Here is a 24,952-nt window from a genome sequence, read left to right as displayed (position 1 = left end):
CGGTGGGGGAGAGGGCGGCGGCGGCGCCCCTCCCTCGCTCGCTCTGCGCGTGTGCGTCGCTGGAGCCTCCCCGGCTCTTTCGCCCCGGAACTCCGCTGCGCTGCCTCCTCTTTTCCGCCCGGAGGTCTTTCTCGGCTGCTCCGGGACGGGGGCGGGGCTTTCCTCGGGCGCCCTGGCCGTGGAGGGGGGCGGGGACTCCTGGAGGGGTGGGCGGAGGCGAGGGGGGGCGGGGCTCCGCGCCGGGCTGGGCTGGGCTGGGCTGGTGGCGGCCGCAAATAAGCGGGAGTCATCGGCCACTGGCCCCCGCCGCCCTGGCTCTTCCTCTGGCTGGCCTCGCTCGCTCTCTCTCTTTCGATGCCCAGGTGCCTCCGGCTTCCGCGGGAGCGGGGCCCAAGGCGCTCCCGCCCAACGAAGCAGGATAGAGAAGGGGGCCGTAGAGGGAAACTCCGCTGGAAGAGCCGGGTCTTTAAGGAGGTCAAAGCCGCCTGCATCCTAACCAAGCGAATTCCCCCCCAGACGCTTTTCCCCACATTAAATTTGGCCGCTTTAACCAAAAACAACCTCGTCTGTCTATTCAGCAGGCCGCGTTATTCTCAGGGATGCCCGTTGAATCGGTTCCCTGGGAGTTTGATTCTCTGGAATCAAACAGGACGATGTGTGGATTTCTGTGGCTGCTTTTCCGGAAGCGCTGGATGCAGCGCAATGCAACTGACTAGCACCGGTGAGGTTACCTAGTCTGGGTAATGAAACGCCTGCAAGAAAACAGTCAAGCTCAGAGACCACCAGAAACCGCCGATTCCTTCCTCTTTGCTACCCCTCTTTCAATGCAGAACCGTTGGCTGGCACACAGCGGTGCAAAGTGCAGATCCAGTAACCAAACGGCACAGATTTTGTAAGAGCCTGTTATTGCCCAGCAACTGGCTGAAAGTGAGCTTTAACATAGTGCTGTCTGGATGAGTGTGCCTGCCCTTTAAAAATGTGTTGTAGTTTGTACTTTTATTAAATAAAGATATGTAATGGGAACAGGGCATTAGGACATCATTTGGCCTGGAATAATATCGAGATATAAAGATAGTATCCTGTGAGGTAATAATGCACAGTGATCTACTTTACTGACCATCCCATAGTTTGGGATTTTGAACTTGCTTTTAATTCTAGCCGGCCTTTTTGCTGTGAGCAAAGCCACCATCAAGATAAACCTGAAGTACTATTCACTCGTCTTCTTCTTCTAATAACTGATTTACAAACGGCCTGGAAAAGGGACGCTGTGCCTAAATCCTGCTGTTATCGGGGTAGGAGGATTGAAAATAGCTTCAGCCTTCATTGGAAGTGCCAACACGAATCTTTTCCTGCATGACTGAGTGCGCAGACATTGTAACTAAGGAGGGCATCTGGTCACTCACCAAAAGGATATACAACATAATATTTGGAGTCATGTCCCATGACCGATATTACATTATTTTAAAATAGTGAAAATATATATATTACAAATATATTCATATTCATAGTCAAATTCTTCCCCAAGCATTCAGAAAAATAATTAAAATGCTTACTTCATTCCCTGAAAACAGCCAGCCCTCAACTTGGTTAAATCTCCAGAAAAAGAAAGTTCCAGAACAGAGGATTCTTTGCTCTTTCACGCAGCTCTTCCCCAAGAAGAAGAAATAAATCCTGGTCTGAGGACCTCGGTGCTTATCTTCCCATTCAGCTTGAAAAGCTAACCTTCCCTCTTGGAAATCATTGCTGCTGCTGCTGCTGTGAAATGATAAAATATTTGTCCCTGCCAACAGCTTCTGGGAAACAACAACACGGCAGTGGGCAGAGGCCTCTGGCACTCAAGACCCCTGTAAGGAGAGGGACGGCATGTCCCATGGGACCGAAGTGCTTGGCATTCTCCTGACCGTGGGCTGCCCATAGTGCTATGGATGGACCAAGCAGGAAGGACATGTATGGGGTCTGCTCTTCAGTTTGGGCTGCCTTTCTGGAAGGCGGGCAGGATGGGTCTTCTTGAAGAAAAAAATAACGCTTCTGTGTTTCTCGGCCTCTGGATTAAAACCAGGGGGCTCGAGTACCCAGAGCTTTTTTGAGGCTGCTCCCAAAGGCTTTTGCCCACTGGTGGCCTGTGGCCAGCAGGTCCAGCGGAGTCCAAGGCAGGCCTGCTTTCAGGTGTGGGAGGATGAGGGGAACAGGAACTGTATATGCAGCTTTACAATGTATTCATTTTTTATTTCAGTGGTTTTTTAGAGGAGAGTTTTATTTTAGAAGAAATCTAAGCATTCTTCTCTCATGATTCTGCGCTCTGGAAATATTTTTCTGCCCCTCTCTCCCGTTTTCTATGCCTGCATGACACAGTAATTGAAGGGTCTAACCTGGTCCCCAATTTCTTCTCAGGCGCGAGGAGGAAGGTGAAACCAAACTCTTCTTCATATACTCGTTTCTTTTAATCCCACCTTCTATTGTTTTTATACGTAATTTAAGGAGGCAAGCATACCTAATGCTCCTTCCTCCTCCTGTTTCCCCCACAACAGCCCTGTGAGGGGACGTGGGGTGATAGAGAATGACTGGTCCAAAGTCACCCAGCTGGCTTTCCTGCCTCAGGAGGGACCCCCAGCCTGTTTCCTGGACCAAACTGGCTCCATTTCCATCTTCCTGGAGGACTTGTGGTGTTGCTCTAATGGCGACAGGAAGAGGCTGGGCATACATTGGTTGGTTGTTTTTAAACCTGTGTGACCTTGGTCCCTTGGAGGTTCCACGATACCCCCGGTGTGGCCCAGTAAGTCCAATCCCAAAATTAACCCCCCCATTCCGAAGTCACAGAAACGAAGAGGCATGAACCTGTCTCCAGTCAAAGTAGAGAGCTAAGGGGGGCCGGGCACGTGGCCCCCTCAGCTGACCCAGAGGGTGAATCGCTGCCTTTGTGTTTCCCGGCCATTGTTTATGTACTGGACAAAAAGACCATTTGTCATCTCTGCGGACGCAGAAGAGTCCATGAAAGAAAGGAGAGCCTGTGCGAGGCTGGCTGCCCATGAGAGGGGCCCAAATTTTGTTTCCTTGGCTTTTTAAAAATTAAACTCTGGGGTTTTGTTTCTAACGCAACGTTTGTGCAAAAGGGAGCTGGAGAAGAAGGGGATGAGGAAGCCGCCTTGGCAGCTTATCAGCCGTTTGCACAGGTCAATAGGAAAATAATTGTTTGCACTTTGTTGTGGATGAATACGTGAATACATGATGCTGCCTTTAAACGTCCATACCTAAATTAAGGGACATTTCAAAAGCAAAGACACAAGATTTATGGATTAAATGTTGGATATCAAAAAGGAAGGCTGTAAGAATGACTGAGCCAGCTGAGCGAGTGGGGTTTCCCTTCCAGCTGCTCCCCTGTCCATGAAACCCAGTCTAGGCTGGGCTCCTTTCCCCCTGCCAGACCTCCCTGGGATTCTGGTCCCAGCCAAGCGGTGGGAGGCTGGCTGGGAGGCTGGGTGGCTGGGGACATTTCTCCCGTGCCGATGGGTTCCAGAGCAGAGAGGGAAGCAGGGGAGCCCATCAACGGGGCTTGGTGGGGGTCAATTGTTCCTGGCTCAGTCCCCAAAGCAGTGGGCCTGCCTGGCCAGCTGTCTGGCCACGTCTGCTGGGGCTGCCCATGGATTTAGGACATGGGGGGTAACAAGGTTTATTTCTTATTTATTTGCCAAACTCTTAAGCCAAAAGCGGCTCTCTCCAGTCCCCGGCCGAGTCCTGGCTGGAGAAGACTGGGATTGTAGACCAAGAGAGGCAAACCTCCTGGCAGGGCTCTTCCTGGGTAAGGATCCCACCCTGCAGCCGCCCAGCTGCTCCTGAGCAGCCGGCGCTGGAATCCCCCGGCTGGCGACATCCCAGGCGGAGCTGTCCGGGGTACCGCCGGGACTGGTACGTCGCCTCGCAGCCTCTGCGTCCTCCCAGCCGGGACTCTGCCGCCCCGGAGCCAAAGCCGCAGCTGAGACCCCTTTGCTCGCCCCGGGGAAGGCTTTCGGGGGAGATGGGAAGCTGGGAGACGCTGCCCAGCGCCCCGCTCCTCTTTGCAGGAGGGCCCCGGGGACAAGCGGGCGGAAGGGCCGCCGGAGGGCCGGCGGGGGAGAGTCCGGGCGAGGCGTGAAGAAGCGACCTCCTTTCCAGGCAGGGAGGGAGGGAGGATCGGGGCTGCGCCGCCGGCCTCAAGGCGCCCCCTCGCGGAAGGCGTCGGCAGGGCAGCGGGAGGCGGCCGCGCCCTCGGGCCGAGAAGCCGAAGCGGCGGACGGAAGGCGAGCCCGGCTGGCGCAGGCGCACTCTGGCTGGCCGGCCAGGAGGCTGCTGGGGATTGTAGTTTAAGGCGGCGCGAGACTACCGCTCCCAGGTCTCCGGGAGGGAGGGAGGGAGGGAGAGAGGTCCGGGCTTTTCCCAGCGCGAGGAAAGCGGCGCCGCGGGGCCCGGAGGGGAGCCGGCAAAATGAACGTGGTGCTGGCAGTGAAGCAGTACATCTCCAGGATGATCGGCGACAGCGGGGCCGGCATGAAGGTCCTGCTGATGGATAAGGAGACGGTGAGCTGCGGCGGAGAGGCGGGTGGGGGGGCTGGCGCGGCAGGGTCGGAGCCGGAGTTCCATAGCGCCCCGGTGCTCGTGCTCGGCGGCGCCGGAATCCCATTCCGAGCAGGCGGGGAGCGGCTGGAGTGCGGGGCGGCCTCGAGGCTCCCCTCCCTCCCTCCCCTGACTCTCTTGTCCTAGACCAGCATCGTGAGCATGGTGTACACGCAGTCGGAGATTCTGCAGAAGGAGGTCTACCTCTTTGAGCGCATCGATTCGGCCAATCGGGAGAGCATGAAGCACCTGAAAGCCATCTGCTTCCTCCGGCCCACCAAGGCAAGCCCCTTCTGCTCCCCACTGAAGGCCCTGCTGCCGGGGAGCCCCCCCCCCTGTGGCTCTGGCCTCAGCTGCCATTGGACATGACTCTGCTCCCCAAAGTCCGAGCCCCCTCAGGCCCCCTCCCCCCCTCTCCAGTTTGCCACTTCCTCTGACATTTTGACTGGCAGCCTCCGACTGTGGTGCTTTCCGATATTTTGCACACCCAGAAGGGGTTTGTGGTCCTCTGGCTATATTTTTGCTGCATAGAAACAGTTCTACTTTCTCCTTTACTGGTTTGCTGTTAGTTTGCTGATCACATTTTTCTCCTTGGATTTGTTTCTTCCCTAGGAAAATGTGGAGCATCTTATCCAGGAGTTGCGGAGACCCAAATACAGCTCCTATTTTATCTGTGAGTACCCCAGGCCTTTGCCAGCATCTCCTCCCTGCAGTGTGTTCTCCCACGCAGAACCTACAGCGGGGCTGAGGGTTTGTCTGCTCTCATCCCTGGGGCTGCTTCTCCTGGAGACAAAGGGAGCCCAGGGAGCAGCAAAGAAGGTGGTGGGAAGAGCAGGCCTGTGGCAGGGGCTCTTGTGAAATGTCACTGCCTGTTTCTCACCCTGGCTGAGCCAGGGGCAGGTGGGGCTTCTACCTTGCTCACCTGGAGGGGGGCAGCTGTGCAGGTGAATGATTCAGTTCAGTGAGCACTTAAGTGGATGTTTCGTGTGCATCTGGCCTCACTGCCCAAGAACCTGCTTTGGGCTTTGCTCTTTCAAGAATCCGCCGTACTTACAATCTAATAAAAACTGTATGCCAGAGTCTTGGTATTATATAGGTTTCTGCTTTATTTATTTTTTAATTTGAACTACAGTTGGGTTTTGCTAACCCAGATTAAATTTTGTGTATACAGGAAAGGGGGTGTGGCTAAATGGATAAATTATTAAATTGTACACTCCCAAGTTCCCAATCTGAACCCACAACAAGGCACAAAGCTCAGCCTCTAGGAGTCACTCCTGGCTGAAGTGGCCCCGTTGATCCGGCCCAAATGGCCACAAAGCCTCCAATATTCCCCACAGAGCTTTTGGTTTTTGGGTTGTTCTGTTTTTATTCCTTTGGTTATGTTCCAAAGTCTCTTGATGGAGGATGGTTTAAAATGTCTGTAAAAAGACCAGAAAAATCTCCATAAAAAAGACAAGATACCCAAATGACAATATATATATATAGAGAGAGCCTGATTTTGAAGTGCAGCTGATTGCATGATCGTCTGCCGATGCACTATGTCTCATAATGAGGTCTCCAAGTCAGGTGATCAGCTTTTGCCCCGCGGGAGCTGATGGGAAAAGAAGGGCAGCTAAGGTCCCAGGTTAAAGTGCTTGTAAGTGGGCTTTGCCTTTTGCCTGCACTCATCCCTCTCTTCACTTTTCTTTTTGCACTGCAATATTTTAATGAACTTTCAAAAGTCTGTTTTTCCCTGCTTCGTTTCAGATTTCAGCAATGTGATCAGCAAGAGCGACGTCAAGTCTTTGGCAGAAGCTGACGAGCAGGAGGTGGTGGCTGAAGTGCAGGTATGTGCTGCCCTGGCACCCGGCACAGCCAGGAGGGATTTTAGAAGCAGAGGACAAAGGCCTTTGAACCAAATGGCTGGCTGTACTACAGAAGGCCTACAGCCGCCTGCTTCCCGGCCCTGGACTGATCCCGAGCTCCTCAATCAGTTTGTCGCTAGCAGGGCAGTGAATCCTTTCTCCTTTCCTTTCGGTAGGAATTCTACGGAGATTACATTGCTGTGAATCCGCACGTGTTTTCTCTCAACCTCCCTGCCTGCTGTCAGGTAAGGGGTTGCAAGGCAGGAATATGTCTTTGAGGGCGGGGGGGGGAGAACTTCCAGTGCCACCAGTGTGTCAATCTCTGGTCCTTTTGGGCTGACTGGGCAGAAAGATAAGGAGGGCTTGCTGAGAATTGCACTTCCTAAAGACTTTAGCTGGCGTTCTGCCATTTTGAGCTCTTGGAGATTTTAAGAGATGTTAAGACACGGGCAATGGATTTTCTTCAGTGGGAATAGGAATAGGAAGCAGTTCTATTTAGGTAACCAAACCATCTTTACAGGAGCAGTTTTGCTCTTCAGTAGCTGAAACATTGGGAGGAGGTTTCTCCCCCCCCCCCCCCGGCAGCCTAAATGCTCTTTGTGTATCTAGTGCAGTCTTGGACAGATGAATGGAGGGAGTTTCTTTTGGAAGTCAAAGCTTGCATCAGTGCTGCCTTTCCTGAAAGCTTAAATCGAAGAGGAGGGTGACAACATAATAGCTGAAGCCTAAAAGCTAAAAGAGAATTTTCTTCAGCAAAGGAGAATTCTCTTCCAAACTGCACCTGGACTGGTGTTTACGTTCAGAAGGGGGGAAGTGCGTGCGGTACGGATCTCCCCTCCCCCTCCCCAATAGGTCTGCTCCTAAAGAGCCCGAGCTCCCCAGGATCTCCCCCAGATACTTGCTTGGGGGGCCGAGGCTCTCTTGCGACCCTGTTTTCTGTCTCCAGGGCCGCAACTGGGAGCCAGCCCACCTGTGCAGGGCTACTCAGGGCCTCACCGCCCTGCTTCTTTCCCTGAAGAAGTGCCCCATGATTCGTTACCAGCTCTCCTCCGACTTGGCCAAGAGGCTGGCCGAAGGCGTCAAGGTGTGGTTTTGCATTCTTCCTGTTGAGGAGAGCCAAAAGGCCTTCGGCACTCGCACCGCTTCCTCCTCTGTTTTTAGAGCGTGGGCGTTCTGCCGCCCCCTCTAACAGAGGGACTTCCTTTGCCCCAAACAGCAAGTGATCACAAAAGAGTACGAGCTCTTTGACTTCCGCCGCACGGAGGTCCCTCCGTTGCTGCTGCTCCTGGATCGCTCGGACGATGCCATCACTCCGCTTCTCAACCAGGTGAGCGGCTGCCTTAAGAGCTGCCGAGGCTTTGAAGGAAGGGCCGCACCCCCCCGGCTGGGGGAGCTTCTCTTTCCTTCCCCAAGCGGCACCGCCAGGGAAACGACTGTGCCGTCTCTCCGCTTGCCCCCCTCTCTGTCCAGTGGACGTACCAAGCTATGGTTCACGAACTGCTGGGAATCAACAACAACCGCATTGATCTCTCTCGGGTCCCCGGCATCAGCAAAGACCTGCGGGAGGTGGTCTTGTCCGCGGAGAACGATGAGTTTTACGCCAATGTAAGAAGCTGCAAGTCTTCGTTTCGGATTTCGGATTCCAGGTCCGCCATGGGGTTCTCTTTCCCCCGCCAGCAGCTGAGGCTTTGGGTTGAAACGTGGCTTTTTCACTCTGCCAGGGCCGCCAGGGGGACCCTAGCTGGATTTATGCCTCACCCTGCTTGTTTGGAGCCTGAGCCCAGCCAGGGGCTTAACAAACCCTGGCTTACTGCGATGTGTACAATCATCTCAGTTTGCAAATGTCAGGTCCCTCCAAATGTGGAGCGTACGGCTGCACGGAGAGCGCTTTTAATTGGGCGCTTCTGGTTCCCCAGATGTTCTGCCTCGCTTCCTGGGATCTTTCTATCCAGGAGCTCCTCCCGAGCGCCTGCTGGCCGATTGCGAGGCTCCTTTGGGGCAGCTGGGGTTGGCGATGGGTCGGGCACCCTCTCTGGGCAGCTTTTGTGAGGGGTTGGGGCTCTTCAAAGGGGTCCCTTCGCCTCTCCTCAGAACATGTACCTGAACTTTGCGGAAATTGGCAGCAACATCAAGAACCTGATGGAGGATTTCCAGAGGAAGAAACCCAAAGAGCAGCAGAAGCTGGAATCGATTGCAGACATGAAGGTTAAGCAAGGGGGTGGCTGGGGTATCCCCCCCCCCCCAACCTGACAGTCAGCCCTGCTTGCTCAGCCATGGGCATGGGGTGGGGGGGCAGCTGCCTGCACCCGAGTATGGCGGGTGGGGGGGGGAGCCTGTTTCCAATGCAGGAGCTCTCACGGTGAGTTAGAGGCCTTTGCCTGGCCAGCCAGGAGCCTCCCCCCCCCACAGCTCCCCCTTCCCCTTCCAGGCCTTTGTGGAGAACTATCCCCAGTTCAAGAAGATGTCGGGCACCGTCTCCAAGCACGTGACTGTGGTGGGGGAGCTCTCCAGGCTGGTGAGCGAGAGGAACTTGCTGGAGGTCTCCGAGGCCGAGCAGGAGCTGGCCTGTCAGAACGACCACTCCGGGGCTCTACAGGTACCTCCGGGGCTCCCGCACGGAAAACGGGCGCGGATGTGCGTGTCGCAGCAGCTGCCAGAGGGGGGGGGAGAAAACAAGACTCGGTACTCCCCACACTGCTGCTCCCAATGCCAGTCTAAGGGAAGTCAGTGGGCCCCCTCACGGTGATAAGCCAAGATGTGTTAGCCATGAAGTGGGCTGTTTTATACCGTAGTTGTTATGGCTACGCCCTCCGGCTAACTCCTGTCCTAGGATGAGATACGCACGGTGGCAACCATCGTTATGAACGAATGACCCAACCCAGTCCTGAAGGGGGTGAGAGACCGTCACCCGGTCGCTGCCTTCTTAGAGCTTGTATCGGTGTATGCCCACCCCCTCCGCAAAGCCCCCCATTTGGGACTCCTTTTCACTGGGTATTTCTAAGAGCACTTCCGTCCCGTAGCCGCCTGTCGACTGGCCGAGGGAAAGGAGTTGCGTCCCTTTTAGTGGAGGGATCATCTGGAGGCCATTGGGAAAACCGTCTCCTCTGGATTCCGCCCTCCCAGGATGTTGGCGGGGGGGGCGTGGGGGCTGCTGCGAAAGGAGGGATCTGTCCCTGGAGGAGAGACTGGCTTGAGGGCGTCTGGCTGTGGGGCAGGTGGAAAGGCACAATCTCCCGTCCTTGGTCTCCTTCCAGCTGTGAGGGATGAGTGCGAGGGGCAAGGAATGGGGAGCCCCACGGTTGAAGAAAGCGGGGGGACTTGTCTTCCCGGGGAGGGGCTCTTTTGATTGGGGGCCTCCGTGGCCGTTCAGGGATGCGGGAGAAACATATCCTGGCAGCCTTCTCCTTTGCTTGAGTCCCCTTCGCCTGGCTATACGGCCACCGGAAGCCTCTGAGGAACAGGGGAAAGTGCAGCGTTCCTTCCTGGGGCTCTGCTGAAGGCCCTGGGCAGTCTTGGGAGCAGCGGCCCTCTTCTCTCCCCCCACAGAGCATCCGGCGGCTCTTGCAGAACCCCAGAGTGAGCGAGCTGGACGCTGTCCGCCTGGTCATGCTCTACGCCCTCCGTTACGAGCGCCACAGCAGCAACAGCCTTCCAGGCCTCATGCTGGACCTCAAGAACCGGGGGTTTCCGAGAGGCTTCGCAAGGTAAACGGCCTGAGGGAGGAAGCTCACCAGCCCACCGGCCGGTTTAATTCCGCCTTCTGGACTGGAGGGTTCTGGGATTGGCAAATCCCTGTGGAAACCTGCAGGAGGGCGGTCAGAATGTCCAGCGGGAGGACCATATTCAAGCCTCACGGAAGCCTTAAAAGTGACCCCCCCTCCCCTTCTTAAACAGTTGGTCCTGCCATCACGGAATACGGAGGGAAACGGGTTCAGTCCAGCGAGCTCTTCAGCTCAAAGGATGCGGTTGGCCATTACCAAACAGTTCCTCAAAGGGCTGAAGGTATTTCTGTTCCTCTTATTCCGAGCTGTATCCGTATTGTGCTTTCAGTTGTCTTCTTACTCCGCACGGGGTGGTTTACGGAAGGCCCGGGTGAAACGGATGCGTTCGCAACCAAAGCAGCAAAAAAGAATAGAGTAGAATAGAATTCTTTATTGGCCAAGTGCAGATGCTCTCAGTGGACATAAAGAAAAATAAGATAGAATGCATTCTTCAAGAATCATAAGACACAAGTGATACTCATAGGTTACTAATAAGCAATCAAATCATACTAGGAAACAATATAAATCCTAAGGATACAAGCCACAAAGTTACAGTCATGCGGTCATAAGTGGGAGGAGACGGGTGATAGGAACGATGAGAAGGTTAATAGCAATAGTAATGCAGACTTAGTAAATAGTAAATTGTATATGAAAAGCCCAAAACTGCAGTGAGTCCCATGAGCCCCTGAGGGGGAGGCTGAATTCTCTCTCGTCCTTCTAAATGTGTCCTTCTGATCAGGGGGTTGAGAATGTGTACACGCAGCACCAGACCTTTATTGCACGAGACTCTGGATCAGCTCATCAAGGGGAAACTGAGAGACAACCAGTATCCGTATCTGGGGCCCAACACCTTGCGTGACAGGTAACAGGGAATCGGGCGTGGGTGGGGTGGGGGAGAATGCTTTGGCTCATAGGTGGCTAATTTAGACCCTCTGAAGGGCTACATAATGAATTCGGCATTTGCAATGATCACTGAGGTTCTTTTAACGTATGGAATGTTAATGGTCCCTTAATTGAGATACTGTGGTTAGAAACTGCCTTACAGGCCATGAGGTAGTAGAGTGAGGGCTGACTAACGAAATCTTCCCCAAGGGGGCATTCTTTCAGATGGGCCCACCTTAGTTTGAGGCAGGAGGCTCAGAAGGATGGCGGAGGGTCAGTCTCTCCAGGGCCAGTCTTATAAGGCAAGGCAGGATGGCAAGTGGCAAAAGCGTATTGGCATTTGTGCAGAAAACGCCCTGGTGTTTCCTCACCAGAAGGGGCTTCAGGGCACCCTCCTAAAACCTGCCTGGGATTTCCGAATCCAGGCAGACCAACCTCTGCAGCACAGGATGCCAGTCATTGTAGGAGCTGAAGAAAAATAAATCTTACTTATTGATGTGGGGGATTCTATATTCCACAGAAGGAGCTCAAAAGAAAGTGGAAAAGATTGTAAATTTATGGGGTCAGCTAAGGGGGCAGCCTCTTGCCCCCTTTCCTGCCCTTTTCCCAGCTCTCTCTCTCTCCGTCTCCGTTCCAGGCCACAAGATATTATCGTCTTCATCATCGGTGGGGCAACGTACGAGGAGGCCCTGACTGTTTACAGCCTGAACCGCGCCACCCCTGGTGTCCGGATCGTGCTCGGCGGGACGACGGTGCACAACACAAGGAGGTGAGGGGAAGGTGGGGCAGAGCCGTGGGCATCCTCTTCAGCCATGTGTCTCTTCCCTTTTCCTTCAGAACGGAATGCTGACAAAGGTCTCGTTTTCACTCTCCCGGAACAAATCTTCCCGGGGGGTGGGGGGTGGGGGGTGTTGCGTGTCTGTGTGTGTGTGTGTGTGCGTGCAGGGGCTTCACAGAGCTGAACATTTCTGCTCCAGATTCACTTGTGGATGGGCACTGCCTTCTGGCGCATGCACGGAGCCCGTTCTGGGAGGAGGTGCTGCTGGGTTTCACCTGATTTTCCCCACCTGTGACTTCCAAGGGCTTCATGCCGGAACCTGCCGAAGAGGGGGGGGGGGGTTTGTAGTCCCTGGATGGGAAAGAGAGAGGCAGCCTTTTCCCGCAGGGTGTTTGTTGCCCCACAGGTAGGATGCCCAGTAGGCCGTCCACCGTAGCTCTTCCTCCTCTTTCGGGGGGGGGCGTGCCACGGAGAAGAAGTGGCCTCACCCCCCCTCCCCTTTTATTGAAGCTTTCAAGCCCGTTTCTCTTGCCGCCTTTGGGGAAGGGGCAGCTCCTGGAAGAGGGAAAGGCCAGCAGTTTTGGCCCTGTTTCGGAGGGAGGAGGGGGCTTTAGAGCTTCACCAGGTACCCCTCCATAATAGAGTTGCTTTAATTGCTCCCAGGAGATACATTCCTCCCTGCAGAAACACCCTTAACTTTTAAAAGATGGGGCTTCCAGCTTCTTCGGCTCCCGGTTGAGTACACGTACAAGCCTGCAGACACAAAAGTGTTTGCGTGTGTGTGTGTGTTACAGTTAGGTCACCTGAATTCTGTGACTCCATAGGTGTGGGAGATGTTTGCCTCCCTACCATGCAGCCCTGCTAGGAGAACCGACCCCCGCAATGGTTCCTAGGAAGCTCCTGGATGGTCCGTGATGTTTTTCTGGCACAGTTTTTGGAAGTTGTGTGCCCTCACCATCACCATCACCACCACCTCCTCCTCCTCCTCCTCCTCCTCCTCCTCCTCCTCCTCCTCTGGGGCTGATGGCTGCCCAGCTTCTAGCCTGGAGCCTCAGCCGTTGGACCAGAGAGGATCTCTCGGGTTGAGAGATTCAGCAGAAATCTGTAGCAGGAGCTGAAGAGACCTGAGAGATTTCCAATCTTCTTTTTGACGTCAACTCTGAAGCCTCTGGAGGCTTCTTCTCATCGTCCTTTGGAACAGGGATGGTTCCTGCTCTGCTCCTTATCCCTTTGCCCACGTCTGCCGTGCTCGCTCTGCCCCGCCCAGAGTCCCCAGGCGAGGGGAAGGGGCTTGGGGAGGCGCCGTGTCCCACTTTCCAGGCTTGCTTCTCGGCTTCAGGGGTGTCGAGGCAGGTGATGCTTTCAAAGCCCCGTTGCAAAAGCGCCTCGTTCCCGCTTTCTGTCCACTTTCTCTGGCCCAAATCCTGCCCATTTGGCTCAAGCCGGACCTTGGCCTTTGGAGCCGGCCAGTGAGAAACGGCTGCTCTTCTTTTAATCCTCCCTTGGTGTCTTTCTCTCTTCCCCAGTTTCCTGGAAGAAGTCTCCACTGCTGGCTTCCAAGGACGGGGCGCAGAGAGCTCACAGGGGATGGCCCAGGCCGCAGCCAGGCGGCTGAACTGAGGCAGCCCCGTCCTTGGCTCCTCCCAGCCATCTCAGGCCGAAATCCATCTGGTGTGGTTCAGAGCTTGCTGAGCTCCGGGCTTGGCCTCCTGGATAAGGGCTGCAGTGCTTCTTCACCTATTGCAGCCAGCACAATGGGATGGAGCCCTCTTGTCTCTCTGTCTCTCTCCCTCCCTCCCTCTCTCTCTCTCTCTCTCTCTCTCTCTCTCTCTCTCTCTCTCTCTCTCTCTCTCTCTCTCTCTCTCTCTCTCTCTCGTCTCCTTTTCATGGTCAGTGCTCAGCTTGTCATCTGCCTCCTGGGCTTCCAAGTCAGCCTCTGAGTCCCCTGCTGTGTGAACTCCAATAAAAGGACATTCCGGCCGAGGCCCCCCTGGGTTTCTTATTTAAAATGGGTGACTGTCTCTGGAAGTGGGGCAGGGAGGCCGGCCGGCCAGAGAAGGGGGGCTGCTTGTGGGAGACAACCTGGAGGCCTCCTGAAGCCATGGGGGATGAGCTCTCCTGCCCCCTGGCCTCATCCAGCCTGCTGAGGAACACAGTGGGGCTTCTGGTGGACTGCAAGAGACCCCAGACCATTCTTGGGCCCCTCTCGAATGCAGGACTGGGTGTTTCACACACTTGTTTGCATTTCAGACTTGCTCCAGTTTGGGGGGGGGAGGGGGGGGGGCTCTGATTTCCTTGCTCTCCGTTCTGTGGGTGCAATGAGAAGCCTCGTATTGGCAACAGCAGAGAGTGCCCTGGAGGGCTTTGAAGCATCCCGGTATTTGGCCCTGGGTCGGCCTGGTGCTTCTGCTCTCCTGGGGCTGGAACTTCCAGGGCAGAGGGGGGGGGGTTAAGGGGTGTGGAGGTCCCAGTCCAGGGACCAAAGCTTGACCAGAGTTCTCGCTCACCCTTTGCCATCGAGTATGAGAGAGAGAGGGAGGGGGGGGTGGTGAAACGCCCGTCTCCTGAGGTGAGTAGACTGGAGAAGGAGAAGCCATGGAGGGCCCCACGTGTGGCTAAGTCCAGGTTTTCCATAGGAGCCGCCCTGAGGAGGCCCATTGTCCTCCTCCTCCTCCTCCTCTTCCTCTTCCTGGCAGGGAGCAGGTTGGCTTCTCTTTCTGACGCAACGTTTCATCTTCTTTAATTAGCTGCAATCAGAACTGGAATTTTGACTGTTAATGGCTGGGCCTAATTAAGCAGATTGCAATTCCCTCTTTCCCCCCCCCCACCCCTTGTTTTCAAGTGGGACAGAGAGAGAGTGATGGGCCCAGAGATACCCAGCTGGCGTCTTACCTAAAGTGAGACTAGAACTCAGGGCCTCCGATGCTTTTACCACCATGCCAGGCTGGCTCTGTGGCCCTGCCTCTCGTGGCAGCACCTGCCACTCTTAGCCGGAGATCAGCTGCTACGCAGGAGGGCCGGCTGTGGTGTCTCCTTCCCCAAAGCAGCCGGGGAGGTCAGCAGGCTCCAGGGGCTGTCGGCCTGCGCATCGGCAGGCAAGATACACCAGTGGAGGGCTAACGTAAGCCGGCCACGGTGGGAAAGGCTGGCCGGTACGGCAAGTTAGTAGGAGACGTGGAACAAAGAGAGTCCTTTGCCGTTCTGGCAAATCATGCTAAGCCGGAAGTGGGCCCTAGATGCCTTGCCTGGAGAGTGGGTGCCTGGGGGTGGGTGGGGCGCAATTCTCCACTGCGGTGGGTGGGTGGGTGCACGAGGGTCCCGTCTGCACGGGCAGCTCTGGAAAGAGATGTGAGCCTCTGCCTCTCAAGGGGACCTGCGCCCGGCTCCTGTGAGTCAGGCAAAGCTTCTCTTGCTTTACATGATCGATTCCCCCAAGCTCTCCACTGCCAACCGCCCGGCACCCCCGAAGCCCCCCGAGCGCCTGCCTGCCTCTTTTGCTCACGGGGTCTTTGGCACCATGCTGGGAGCAGCAGGCTGCCATCTTCTCCCAGGCCAGTCCCAGTCTCCTCCGTACGCAGCTTCTCCCTTCTCCCTTCTTTACTGGCCCTGTTGCCTGCTGAAGACCTTGGTTGGATGTCGCAGCGGGTGTGTGTGTGTGTGTGTGCCATTTTTGCTCCCAAGCAAGGTCACCGAATGGAGGTATTTCTCCCGGCAGGACCCCCTCGGTCTTCTCTCCCAGGGTCGTGCCAGGTCGCTGGCTGAGCGTGACCTTCTTTCCGGAAGGACTGTGGAAAAGAGGGTCTCGGTGCCCCTGCCTCCTGCTTTGCCTGCCCCCGTTGAGTCCCTGCCCCCCCCCCCGGCTCCTTGGGGCTCTCTGGCCCTGCTTAGTTCCCCCCCCCCCCGACCTCTCCTACCTTCACAGCCAGCTGACTCAAACAAAGAAGAAAGGGTCTCTCCTCCTCCCTCCCTCCCTCCCTCCCTCCCAGCTTCCTTCGCCTCTTTCCTGGTGAAAACGTCACGGCTTGTCTGGCTATAGATGGTGCTGTGGAGCCCTGGAGAAGCCTTTCAGTCCATGCCCAGGCGGGAGAAAGGAGGAGGAGGAGGAGGAGAGTCGGAGCAGGGGAGGGGGCTTCTGGGGGTCCCTCTGCCTGCAGAGATGTGTGAGCATCGCAGGGGCAAATTCTGCCTCCAGGTCATGGGGACTCCCTTGTGCTTCCCTTAAGGAGGAGAGGTTTATTCTTCTCCCCCTCCCCAATAATTGCACAGATCCCCAGTCCTCTGATTTTCTCCTGCCCCCCCCCCTCCCAGCACACCCTCTCCCCCCCTTCCCTTCCCCTCTTCTGGACAGCTGCATTGAGGAATGATGAAAAAAACCAATCCGGCCAAACGGGTGAGTCTCTTCTGCTTTCTGGGCAGATCCCCTGCGCCCCCCCTTCCCCCCCCCCCGGGCCTTTTCCTGCCGTTGTTATTGTCCACTTTCTCTGCTTGGTCTGTGGGCGACGGGGGGGGGGGGCCCTCAGGGTGAGCCAGTCTTGTTCCAACTTTCCTTCCATCCCTCCGTTCCCCCCACCCCAAAACCCGCCTGGCTCTCCTTTCTGATCCTTCAGCCTTTCAAGCGATGCCGTCCCCAAATGGAGGTCTCCATTATTCTAGCTCTGTTTGCATTCGTTTAGAAACGTCTCTCTGTGCATTTGGGTGGGTTTCCTCCCCCCCCTCCCCCGGATGAAGAGAGAGGGGTTAGGAATGTAGAGGGGGGGAAATTGGAAAGCGTTTGCCTTGCGAAGCCTAGAGAGGATTTTAGTCTGAATTTCGGAGAGAGAAGGGCTCCATCGTCGTAATTATTAAATGCCGATTGGGCCAAGAGCAGATGGATTCCAGCCTTCCTCCTCCTATAAAGCAGGTGGCGGCAGCAGCAGCATCGTTTCCCTTCTATTTATTTATTTGCCTGACATCATTTTGTCTCCTTTGTAATTGTGGTGGCGTTTTGTTTTTTTTAAACCAAGGGACTTTGCCAGGCTGCTCTGCGTGTTCCCAGCCGTCCCAGGTGCCTTGGGGGGCTTTGGGGAAGGGCCAGCGATGGGGAGAGGGGAGAGCTGGCAGGGGGGCAGGCCGGGGACCCCCCCATCCTCCTCTCAACTGCTTCTCTCCTGCCTTTCTCTGCTCCCGCTTGTCCCCCCCCCCCCACTCCCGTCCTTTGCTCCCTTTCTTTTTGGACTGCAGGGGGTCCAGGAGGGGAACCAGCAACCGCTGCAGCCTGAGAAGGTGGGCTGGGTCCGAAAATTCTGTGGGAAAGGCATTTTTCGGGAGATTTGGAAAAATCGGTTTGTGGTGCTGAAGGGTGACCAACTTTACATCTCGGAGAAGGAGGTTGGTAAGAGGCTGCTCCCCTCCGGCTTCTTTAGCCTTTCCTTTCTCCCCCCCCCCCGCCCCCCCCTTGCATTTCAGGGGACTGAATTATGTGATCCTCTCGCTCGGATTCTGCTCCTTCAGTAGTTAGTTGGTGGAAGAGGAAGTTGGGGCGGAAGAGAGGGACGAGAGACCCTCAGCTGGGCTTCACTGTCCTGCGGGAGGGGCTGCCTTTTCATTGCCTCTCAAAGCTGGAGGGCAAATTCACCGGAGAAATGCTCCTTCCACCCTCACCTGGCCAGAACCTGTCAGGAGGTCATCCCTGGGCTTCAGCTCTTGTGGCCCAGGCTGGAGCCTGAGACATCGTGAGATGGGGGGGGGAGGGGAGGGATGACAGTCCCAGCAAGTCCCTGGAAGGCGCCCTGTGGCATCTCCTCAGCCCCAGGAGGCCCACGGCCTTAGGGGCTGTTGGTGGAGCCAGTCCCACCGACAGGACAAAAGGGCTTGGATTGAGCTCTCCTCCTCCTCCTCCTCCTCCTCCTCCTCCTCCTCCTCCTCCTCCTCCTTCCTCCTCCTCCTCCTCCTCCTCCGTGGCTTCCTGTCTGAACTCAGCTTCTGGGAGGCAATCCCTGGCCCAGCACACAGATGTCGTGTAGAGGCTGCTTGGGCTGTTCTGGCTGCCAACTCTGGGGCTGGGCTGCTGCAAGCAGGGCCAGGGTCCCGTAGCCCCTTGGGGAAGCAGCCGAGCCTTTGTAGGTTGCAGCCTCGGCTGGGCTTTGGCCAAGAATCCCAGATTCCCTCAGCAGGCCGGCCTGAAATGAACCTGAGCAAGAAGTTTGAGCAAGGCCAGAGGATCCGCCGGGTCTCTCTGCTCCTCTTCCTCCCCGAAAGGTTGGGAGGATTGTCCCCACACCTTCCTTTTCTGGTGTTCGGAAGGCCTGGGGTGAATTTTGCATTTCTGTTTAGTGGCTTTGGGGCAAAGTATCCGCTACATGCAAATCATTTTTCCACTGGCTCTTATTCAAATGAGCGTCCCTGGAGGTGTGAATACCTGTTGCTTCTCCGATGTTAGGTTTGTCCTTTGCAATAGTCACTTTCTAATACAAACCTTTGGTGCTCAAACATCGCTTGGAAGTTTCCCATTGATCCTAACTCTGGATGAGGAGGAAGCTGGGAGAGATGCTTTCCTCGGTTTCCCTCCTCCTCCTCCTCCTCCTCCTCGGATCTTTTCCTTCCCGCCATCGGATTTACCAGCTCCAGAAATTAGAAGTTGCTTTTTTCCTCCCTTCCCGTTCCTTCCATTCCACACATTTAAAGGAATGGACAGGCCTCTCACCCCCGGCCTCCCGTGTTGGTGTGAGGGCCCTGCTGGGGTGAGCGGACAATGGAGGCGGAAGGGAGGCAGGGAGGAGCTCACTCACGTACACAGTTTGTTACCTGCTATTCAGTACTCTGGTAGTTGTGCCTCAACTCCTCCTGGGCCAAAGGAATTGCTCAGATTTCACAAAAGAGACACTCCAGCATTTGATTACCCTGAGCCCGAACGAGGGCTTGGCTGGCAGGGAAAGGAAGGCGGCATTAGCCATGCAGGCAGGGGATGAGCTCCGGTTGCAAGTCACCGGATAGCCACGATCAGCTGGAAAGGGGCTAAGGGGCGGGGGGGGGAGAGGAGGCCGCTGAGCTCCTGCTGGTCTCTGGGCAGCCTGGGGTGGCCCCTCTCATCCCCCTGGCGGGTGCAGGACTATGGAGGCAGAACGAGAGCAGAATCCTTAGAGTGGGAATTTTAATTTTTGCTTTCACTCTGGAAAACAAAAGGGAAAAACGCTCATTGTTTTTAATGCCAGCACTAATTATAATCACTCCCGGAAGAGGTGCCTCTCCTTCATCCTTGCCCAGGAAGCGGCCCCCGCCAGCATAGAGGGGCTGTCCGTCAAGCAGCCCTCGTGGCTTAAAACTGCTCTCCTTTAAACTTTTAGTTAATGCAAACTTGATACCAGCTGGAACCCCATTAAGCCCTACTAGGCAGGCAGCTCAGATTTCCTGTCCATTTATCCTTCCTAGGTTAATTAGTCTTCTGAGAAATTACGCTCCTTCCCCCCCTGTGGCAAATCTGTAGGATGTGTTGCTAATAAGGCGGCGTCTGCTCTCTTGTCCCAGCCAAGAAAAAACTCCGGGTGTCCTGGGGCTACGGAGGGGCTGTCCAAACTCAACCGGGGGTGGGGGGTGGGGGTGGGGTTCTTTTTCATGCCTGTGTTGGGAACTAGAATTCTCCGTGTGTTTGTGATGTGGTGAATGAGTGCAAAGAGTCCTTCATCGCGACCTCCTTGGCGGTATCTGCCCTCGTAAACCTGTGATCTGTTTGTCCGCAGCTCCGAGATGAGAAAAACATCCAGGAGGCGTTTGACTTGAACGATTACGAGAAGTGTGAGGAGCTCAGGAAGTCCAAAAGCAGAAGCAAAAAAAACTATAGCAAGTTCTCCCTCGCCCACTCCAAGGAGCCTGGCAACACAGTAAGCGCCCCCACGCCTGCCCCCCTCCCTCCCTGCCTCCTGGCTGCGCATACAGGCCCCTGCCTTCGGTTGGGAGTAGGGGGGTGGCCATCCTGGGAAGCCTCTGTCCTTCCAAGCCCTGGAGACCCTGCAGAGAAGGAGCCGCTGGCTGTGCCCGGCAGCAGCACTTCTTCTTCAGGGGGAACGACGCAGCCGCAGGTGCCCCTGGACGAGGGTCTGGGTCTCTCTCTCCCTTCCACCATTGCGCCTGCTCTTCAGACAGAGGCCCCCTGGCTGCTTCCTCCCCTCCTTGGGCCATCAGCAGGAATTCGGATAGTATTTCCTCTGACTGGAAAGGGGCCAGAGCAATTTCTGCATGTCCACGGCAGCTTCGCATGGGGGCTTGTGAAGTGATGCAGCCCAGGACCTGCAGGCGGCTTCCTCCCCTTGATCTCACTACCCGATCATTGGCCTTGCGGCTAACCCATCCCTCCCGGCTTCCTCTCCAGGAACAGGGCAGCCCCCCCCCCATCCCCCTTCAGCTGTCAGTGGCCTGAGGGCTTCCACCCTCTCCATCTCCTGGCGGCACCCCCACTCCTTTCCACTGGGTCTGGGAGGCCACCAGGCCCTTGCTGAGAGCAGCCCTCCCCTCCAGTTCTTCCCCAGATCTGTTTTGTTTTATTTATGTCTGTGTCGTCTTGATGTGGCCGCCCATCTCTTGAAAAGCGGCAGATGCCTTGGGCTCCCGTTGCCTTCGGGCACTGCAGTCCCAGCACCCCTGGGGGTGGCCGGGATAAGCGGTTGCAGGCGATTGTAAGGCGGCAGTGGAGAGGAGGCCACTGTTTCCTCCTTCACCCCAAAGCCGCGAATGCTGCCGGATGTTATCTTGGACGGGGGCCAAGCGAGGCGGGTAAGCCCCTCCTTGGTTGCCGATGATGCCTCCATCTCTCTCAGGCACCCAATCTCGTCTTCCTGGCCGTGAGCCCCGAAGAAAAGGAGTCTTGGATCAATGTGCTCAACTCTGCCATAATCCGGGCCAAAAACCGCATCTTGGATGAGGTGAGCAGCCGGGCTCTCGAGTCGGCCTGTCCTGGCCCACTGGCCTCTCCAGAGTGTCCCCCTCTGGGGCCGGGTAGGAGGAGCCCAAAGCTGTGCGAGAGAGAGAGAGACCCCTGGTGCCCTTTCGCCTGGCTGTTCTTCAGCCCACGGCCCAGGCGCCTTTGGGGGTCCCAGGCAGTGGGGAAAGCAGGGGGGAGGGGGTTGCCGCCAGTTCGCTTCGCCCGCGCAGTTGGCTTTAAATTGTCCTGCGCATGTGCAGAACGTGAAAATATCACTAAAAAACATGCCAGCATCGGCAACCAGGGAACCTGTTCGGGGGGGGGCGGGGGGCGTGGCCAGCCTGGTTCGCTGCCAGTTTGGGCGACCAAGGCCAAAATACCCCTCCCAGTTCGCCTGAACTAGTGCAAACCGGTAGCAGCCCACCCCTGGTGCAAAGGCCGTGCTTGCTTGGGGGGGGGGCTGGCGGAGGGGCCTCCGTTCTCAAGTGTCCAGGTTGAAAGTCTCAGAAGGCCCGAGCCGGCCTTCCTGCTTGCACATGGCCAGGCACATCAGTCGCTCTTCAGTTCATTCTGGCTCGATCTCTCCTGGGAAGAGGAAAGAAAAGAGAAAAGAGGAGAGTGGCAGAGATTTCCCCTTCACTTTAATTCTGGCAATAATCCGAGAAGAGGGAGAAGAGATTCGCAGGGATGTCCTTGCAGAGGCTTATGGTGCGGAGGGAGATGGTGCTGCTGGTGCCGCATGTGGAGGCCCCCTTCGGATCTGTGAATGGCCGGAAGGTTTTCGATCTAAAGTAAAATTGGGGGCAGGGAAAATAAGGGGGGGGGGAGCAACAGAGGGCAGTGGAGTAGGTTTCTCTTTGTCTGCCCTCCTGATGGTCTGTAGAGAAGGGGCAGCAGAATAGAAGGGGGAGTTAATTTTCCATTGTAAGAGGGGAAGATCTGTCAGGGGAGAGAGATGGTTTTAAGGGTTTTCAAAGCAGAGAGGGAAGCGATGATGGTCGCTTCAAATGAAAGAGTGGAAAGTAACAAAAGCGGATCTGTTGCTGGCTTGGGAAACGCCTCCCCGGATTCTTTACGTTCTCAGAACGAAGAGGGAGGGGTGGCAGGGGGGTGGTGGAAGTGGGCTTGGGGAGAAGGTAGCAGACCTCACCTGAGTGGGGAGGGAAGAGCCCCCCCTCCCCCCCCATCTTGCAGGGGTGGCTGAAAAGAGGAGAAAGTAGATGGGGGAGAATTTGGTTTGGAGATGCACATTCTTGCTTTCATTCAGGGATACTTTTAATTCTTCTTCTTGCCACGTAGGGAACTCACAAATGAAACGCTCTGTCCTTGAGGTTCCTGGGGAGGGAACCTTTTCCTTTTGGCCGATGGGGAGGAATAGGGCCAGAGAGCTGCAGTCTGAACCACTGGATGCAGATGGATGGGTGGGGGGAATCGTTTCTCCCGGGAGTTAAACCATTCACACCATTTATCAAGTAAAGCCCAGTTAGCCGCACTGTTAGGCGTGTTGCGTGCCTGGCATTGTGGTGGTTGATGGCTGCTTCTCTCGCTCTCCAGGTGACGGTGGAGGAGGAGAGCTTCCTCGCCCATCCCACTCGGAACAGAGCCAAGATCCAGCACTCCAGGCGGCCTCCGACCAGAGGCCACTTGATGGCCGTGGTAAGTGCAGGCAGGGGAGGAAGACCCCCCTTCAGCCAGCCGAGCTGTTGCTGCTGCTGCTGCTGCTTCCCCTTCCGATGGCGATAGCACAAGGACGTCTGCTCCCCCCGCCCCCCCGAGAGAGGAGGGGCAGAGGGGTTCTTTGGGGGGGGGGCTGGGACGGGTCCGCATTTCCTCGTCGTGACTCCCTTCGAGTCACCAAAGGTCGGACGGTCCCAGGAAGCTGCAGCCGCTTCTGCCCACTCCATGTCCACCGATTCCGACTCAGCCGATTCAGCCAGAGCTTTCCGGAGCTGTTAACGGCGACAGGATATGGAAACTGATACCAAGACGAACTTTGGCACCAAAACCCCTTTTCCGTGGTTCTTTCCACCCTTCCTGGAGGTTTCTTCACACATGCTCCCCCCCCCCTTCTGCCTTTGCAGGCATCTACCTCAACCTCTGACGGGATGCTGACCCTGGACCTAATCCAGGAGGAGGAGGCCTCCCCAGAAGACCCCTGTGAGAAGAGTCTCCGGGTGGACACATCGGCCGCCCATTTCTCCCCCGGCCGAAGGCGCTCCAGCGATTCAGAGGAGGCCAAGGACTCGGAGAAGGCAAGCGGCCTCCCGCGGAGGAAGGACCTGTCCGGGGAGAAGGTCTCCGCCCACAGGGAGCCCTTTGGCAGAGGGACCATGTACACCCCTCAGGTCCCCAAGAAGCTCTCTCACCTGGAGAAGAACAAATGCGCCTCCATGGAGGAAATCCTCTCCTGCTGGGACTCCCCCTCAGCCGGCCAGCCAGCGCTGAGGACCGGCCTCAAGGACCCAGCGGCTTCCCCTGAGCCGGAGCAGCTGGCCAGGATACAGGCGCTGGTGGCGCTGCAGCTGGAGAAGACGCAGGGCCTGCTGACGGAAGCCAGGGGCTACGGGGGAGAGGGGCTGCGGAAGGCGCAGGAGCTCGGCTCTGCCTGTGCCCCCTCCTCGCCCAAGCTGGACTCGGCGGCCACCTTGCAGGAGATCCAGAGGCTGCTGGGCGAGGCCTCCTCCAGCTGGAGCCAAGCCCAGAAAGTGCTGCAAGAGGTGAGAGAACTGAGGAGCCTCTACCAACAGCTGCGGCTCTCCAGACCTGCTCCCCCACAGAGCCTGCTGCTGCCTCAGTACAGGAAGAGCCTGATGTGAAGGCCAGCGGTGGGGCGATCTCTAGGGAGGACAGGGCAGGGCAGGGCTGGGAGGGTGCAGAGGTTGGGGTGATGTGGAATTGGTAGCGTTTCATGCTCCCCGGGTGTCCCTTGATCCTCACTCCTCACCAACTCAGCTTTCCCCCCCCTTCCACCACAGCTACGTGTGACCCCCGCTCCTCTCCTCCAACCGCCAGGGGCCCCGTTTCAACGTATCCTCCGTCTCTGCAGCCCCCAGAAGGCAGCAACTTACAGGCGGCGTCTTGGAACGTAATTTTTCAGAGACAGCCTGGCTCTCTTTGGGCCCAAGGGAGACCTCTGCCTTTCCTTCTGCACAGACGGGTGCGCCACCCTCCCAAATGCCAGGAGAGGGGGGGGGGGTTTGCACCTCAGGTGCCAGGGGGCGTGGCCTCCTCGGCAGGGTCCCTCCCGGGTCCCCTGCGACCACTCTGCCGTTGGGTGGGGCCATTTCCCTGCTTGGGTCCCATGTTCCGCTGGAAAGGCACCTTCGCCGCCTGAAACTATGCAGGAGACTCTTTTCCAAACTCGATGCCGTCCCAGAAGCCCCCCGGGACCAAAGAAGGGCTGGCCCAGTTTTGCTGAGCTCCAGACTGAGGTCCCTGACTGGAACCGGGGAAGCAGCTTCTGCCCTTCATCCCGGGCGGTTCTGGTCCATGGGCTTTCGGTACCTCATAACATCCTTCCACGTCCCTTTTTCCAAGTGGTTTTGCTCCCTCTCCCCCCCCCCCCCCCGGTCCCTTTCCTCACCTTCCTCCTGGCCTCCGGACGCAGCTCACGACGGGCAGCACAACGGGCACCACGTGCTTAGAAAGCATCGTGTGGTTTTGCTTGCCGGCAGCAGGCGTGAGGCCAGGTGGTCTTCAGGGGCCTCCTCCTTTCAGTGCAAGAGGAGCCGAGCAGCCGGCAGCGTCCCCTGGCCCCCCATGCCAGCCCATCGCTCCTTTGGCAGAAGGTTCCTGTAGCTCAGGACTGGCCCCCCGTACTCTGCTGCCTGTGTGAAAGTTCAGAGGGCATCTCGTCCCCTTGAGTTGAGTCTCATCCCCATTTTCCCCGGGAAGCTTCTGTCTTCTGTGGCATCTCCAGTGCTCCGTATATCCCACCAGCCCCACCGCCTTGCCCCATCGACTCCATCAACCAGTAAACCCAGTCCTCTTTCGTTTCCTTTTCCCATCACTGATACTGGAGCACAGCGGACACTCTGTTGGGCCCTCAAGAGGAAGCCTCTGCTGAAGGTGGCCGTTTCTCTCCGTTTACTTGCAAAATTGTTCTCCTGTGGAGGATTCATTGGTGGTTGAAAGGGCTCTCTGGTTACACTCAGAGGCATCGGTGCCCTCCTGCCCTCCCTGTCTTCAGAGGAACCACAGAGAGGAG

General features: G+C 56.6%; 2 protein-coding genes across 2 annotated transcripts; both read left to right on the top strand.

Moving 5' to 3' along the window:
* Nucleotides 1-4,382: 4,382 nt before the first annotated feature.
* On the top strand, nucleotides 4,383-13,835 carry VPS45 (vacuolar protein sorting 45 homolog). Its single transcript, XM_087704969.1, is given in 17 exon segments — nucleotides 4,383-4,551; nucleotides 4,735-4,869; nucleotides 5,200-5,260; nucleotides 6,334-6,413; nucleotides 6,608-6,676; nucleotides 7,378-7,515; nucleotides 7,648-7,758; nucleotides 7,902-8,036; nucleotides 8,523-8,636; nucleotides 8,860-9,027; nucleotides 9,978-10,176; nucleotides 10,326-10,399; nucleotides 10,401-10,433; nucleotides 10,932-10,961; nucleotides 10,963-11,054; nucleotides 11,712-11,843; nucleotides 13,379-13,835. Coding segments are annotated over 17 exon segments (1,758 nt in total). The 5' UTR covers nucleotides 4,383-4,458; the 3' UTR covers nucleotides 13,473-13,835.
* Nucleotides 13,836-15,259: 1,424 nt separating this feature from the next.
* Nucleotides 15,260-24,653, top strand: PLEKHO1 (pleckstrin homology domain containing O1). The gene is made up of 6 exons (XM_087704961.1): nucleotides 15,260-16,242; nucleotides 17,073-17,219; nucleotides 19,568-19,708; nucleotides 20,642-20,746; nucleotides 22,300-22,401; nucleotides 22,827-24,653. The coding sequence occupies exons 1-6, from the start codon at nucleotides 16,213-16,215 to the stop codon at nucleotides 23,559-23,561; spliced, it is 1,260 nt and encodes a 419-aa protein (XP_087561087.1). The 5' UTR covers nucleotides 15,260-16,212; the 3' UTR covers nucleotides 23,562-24,653.
* Nucleotides 24,654-24,952: the final 299 nt, after the last annotated feature.

This window comes from Thamnophis sirtalis, unplaced genomic scaffold (assembly GCF_051295495.1).
Source record: "Thamnophis sirtalis isolate CommonGarterSnake01/CBP01778 unplaced genomic scaffold, rThaSir2_p1.2 scaffold_2, whole genome shotgun sequence".
Lineage (NCBI taxonomy): Eukaryota > Metazoa > Chordata > Lepidosauria > Squamata > Natricidae > Thamnophis > Thamnophis sirtalis.
This window is presented reverse-complemented; position numbering and strand designations above follow the sequence as displayed.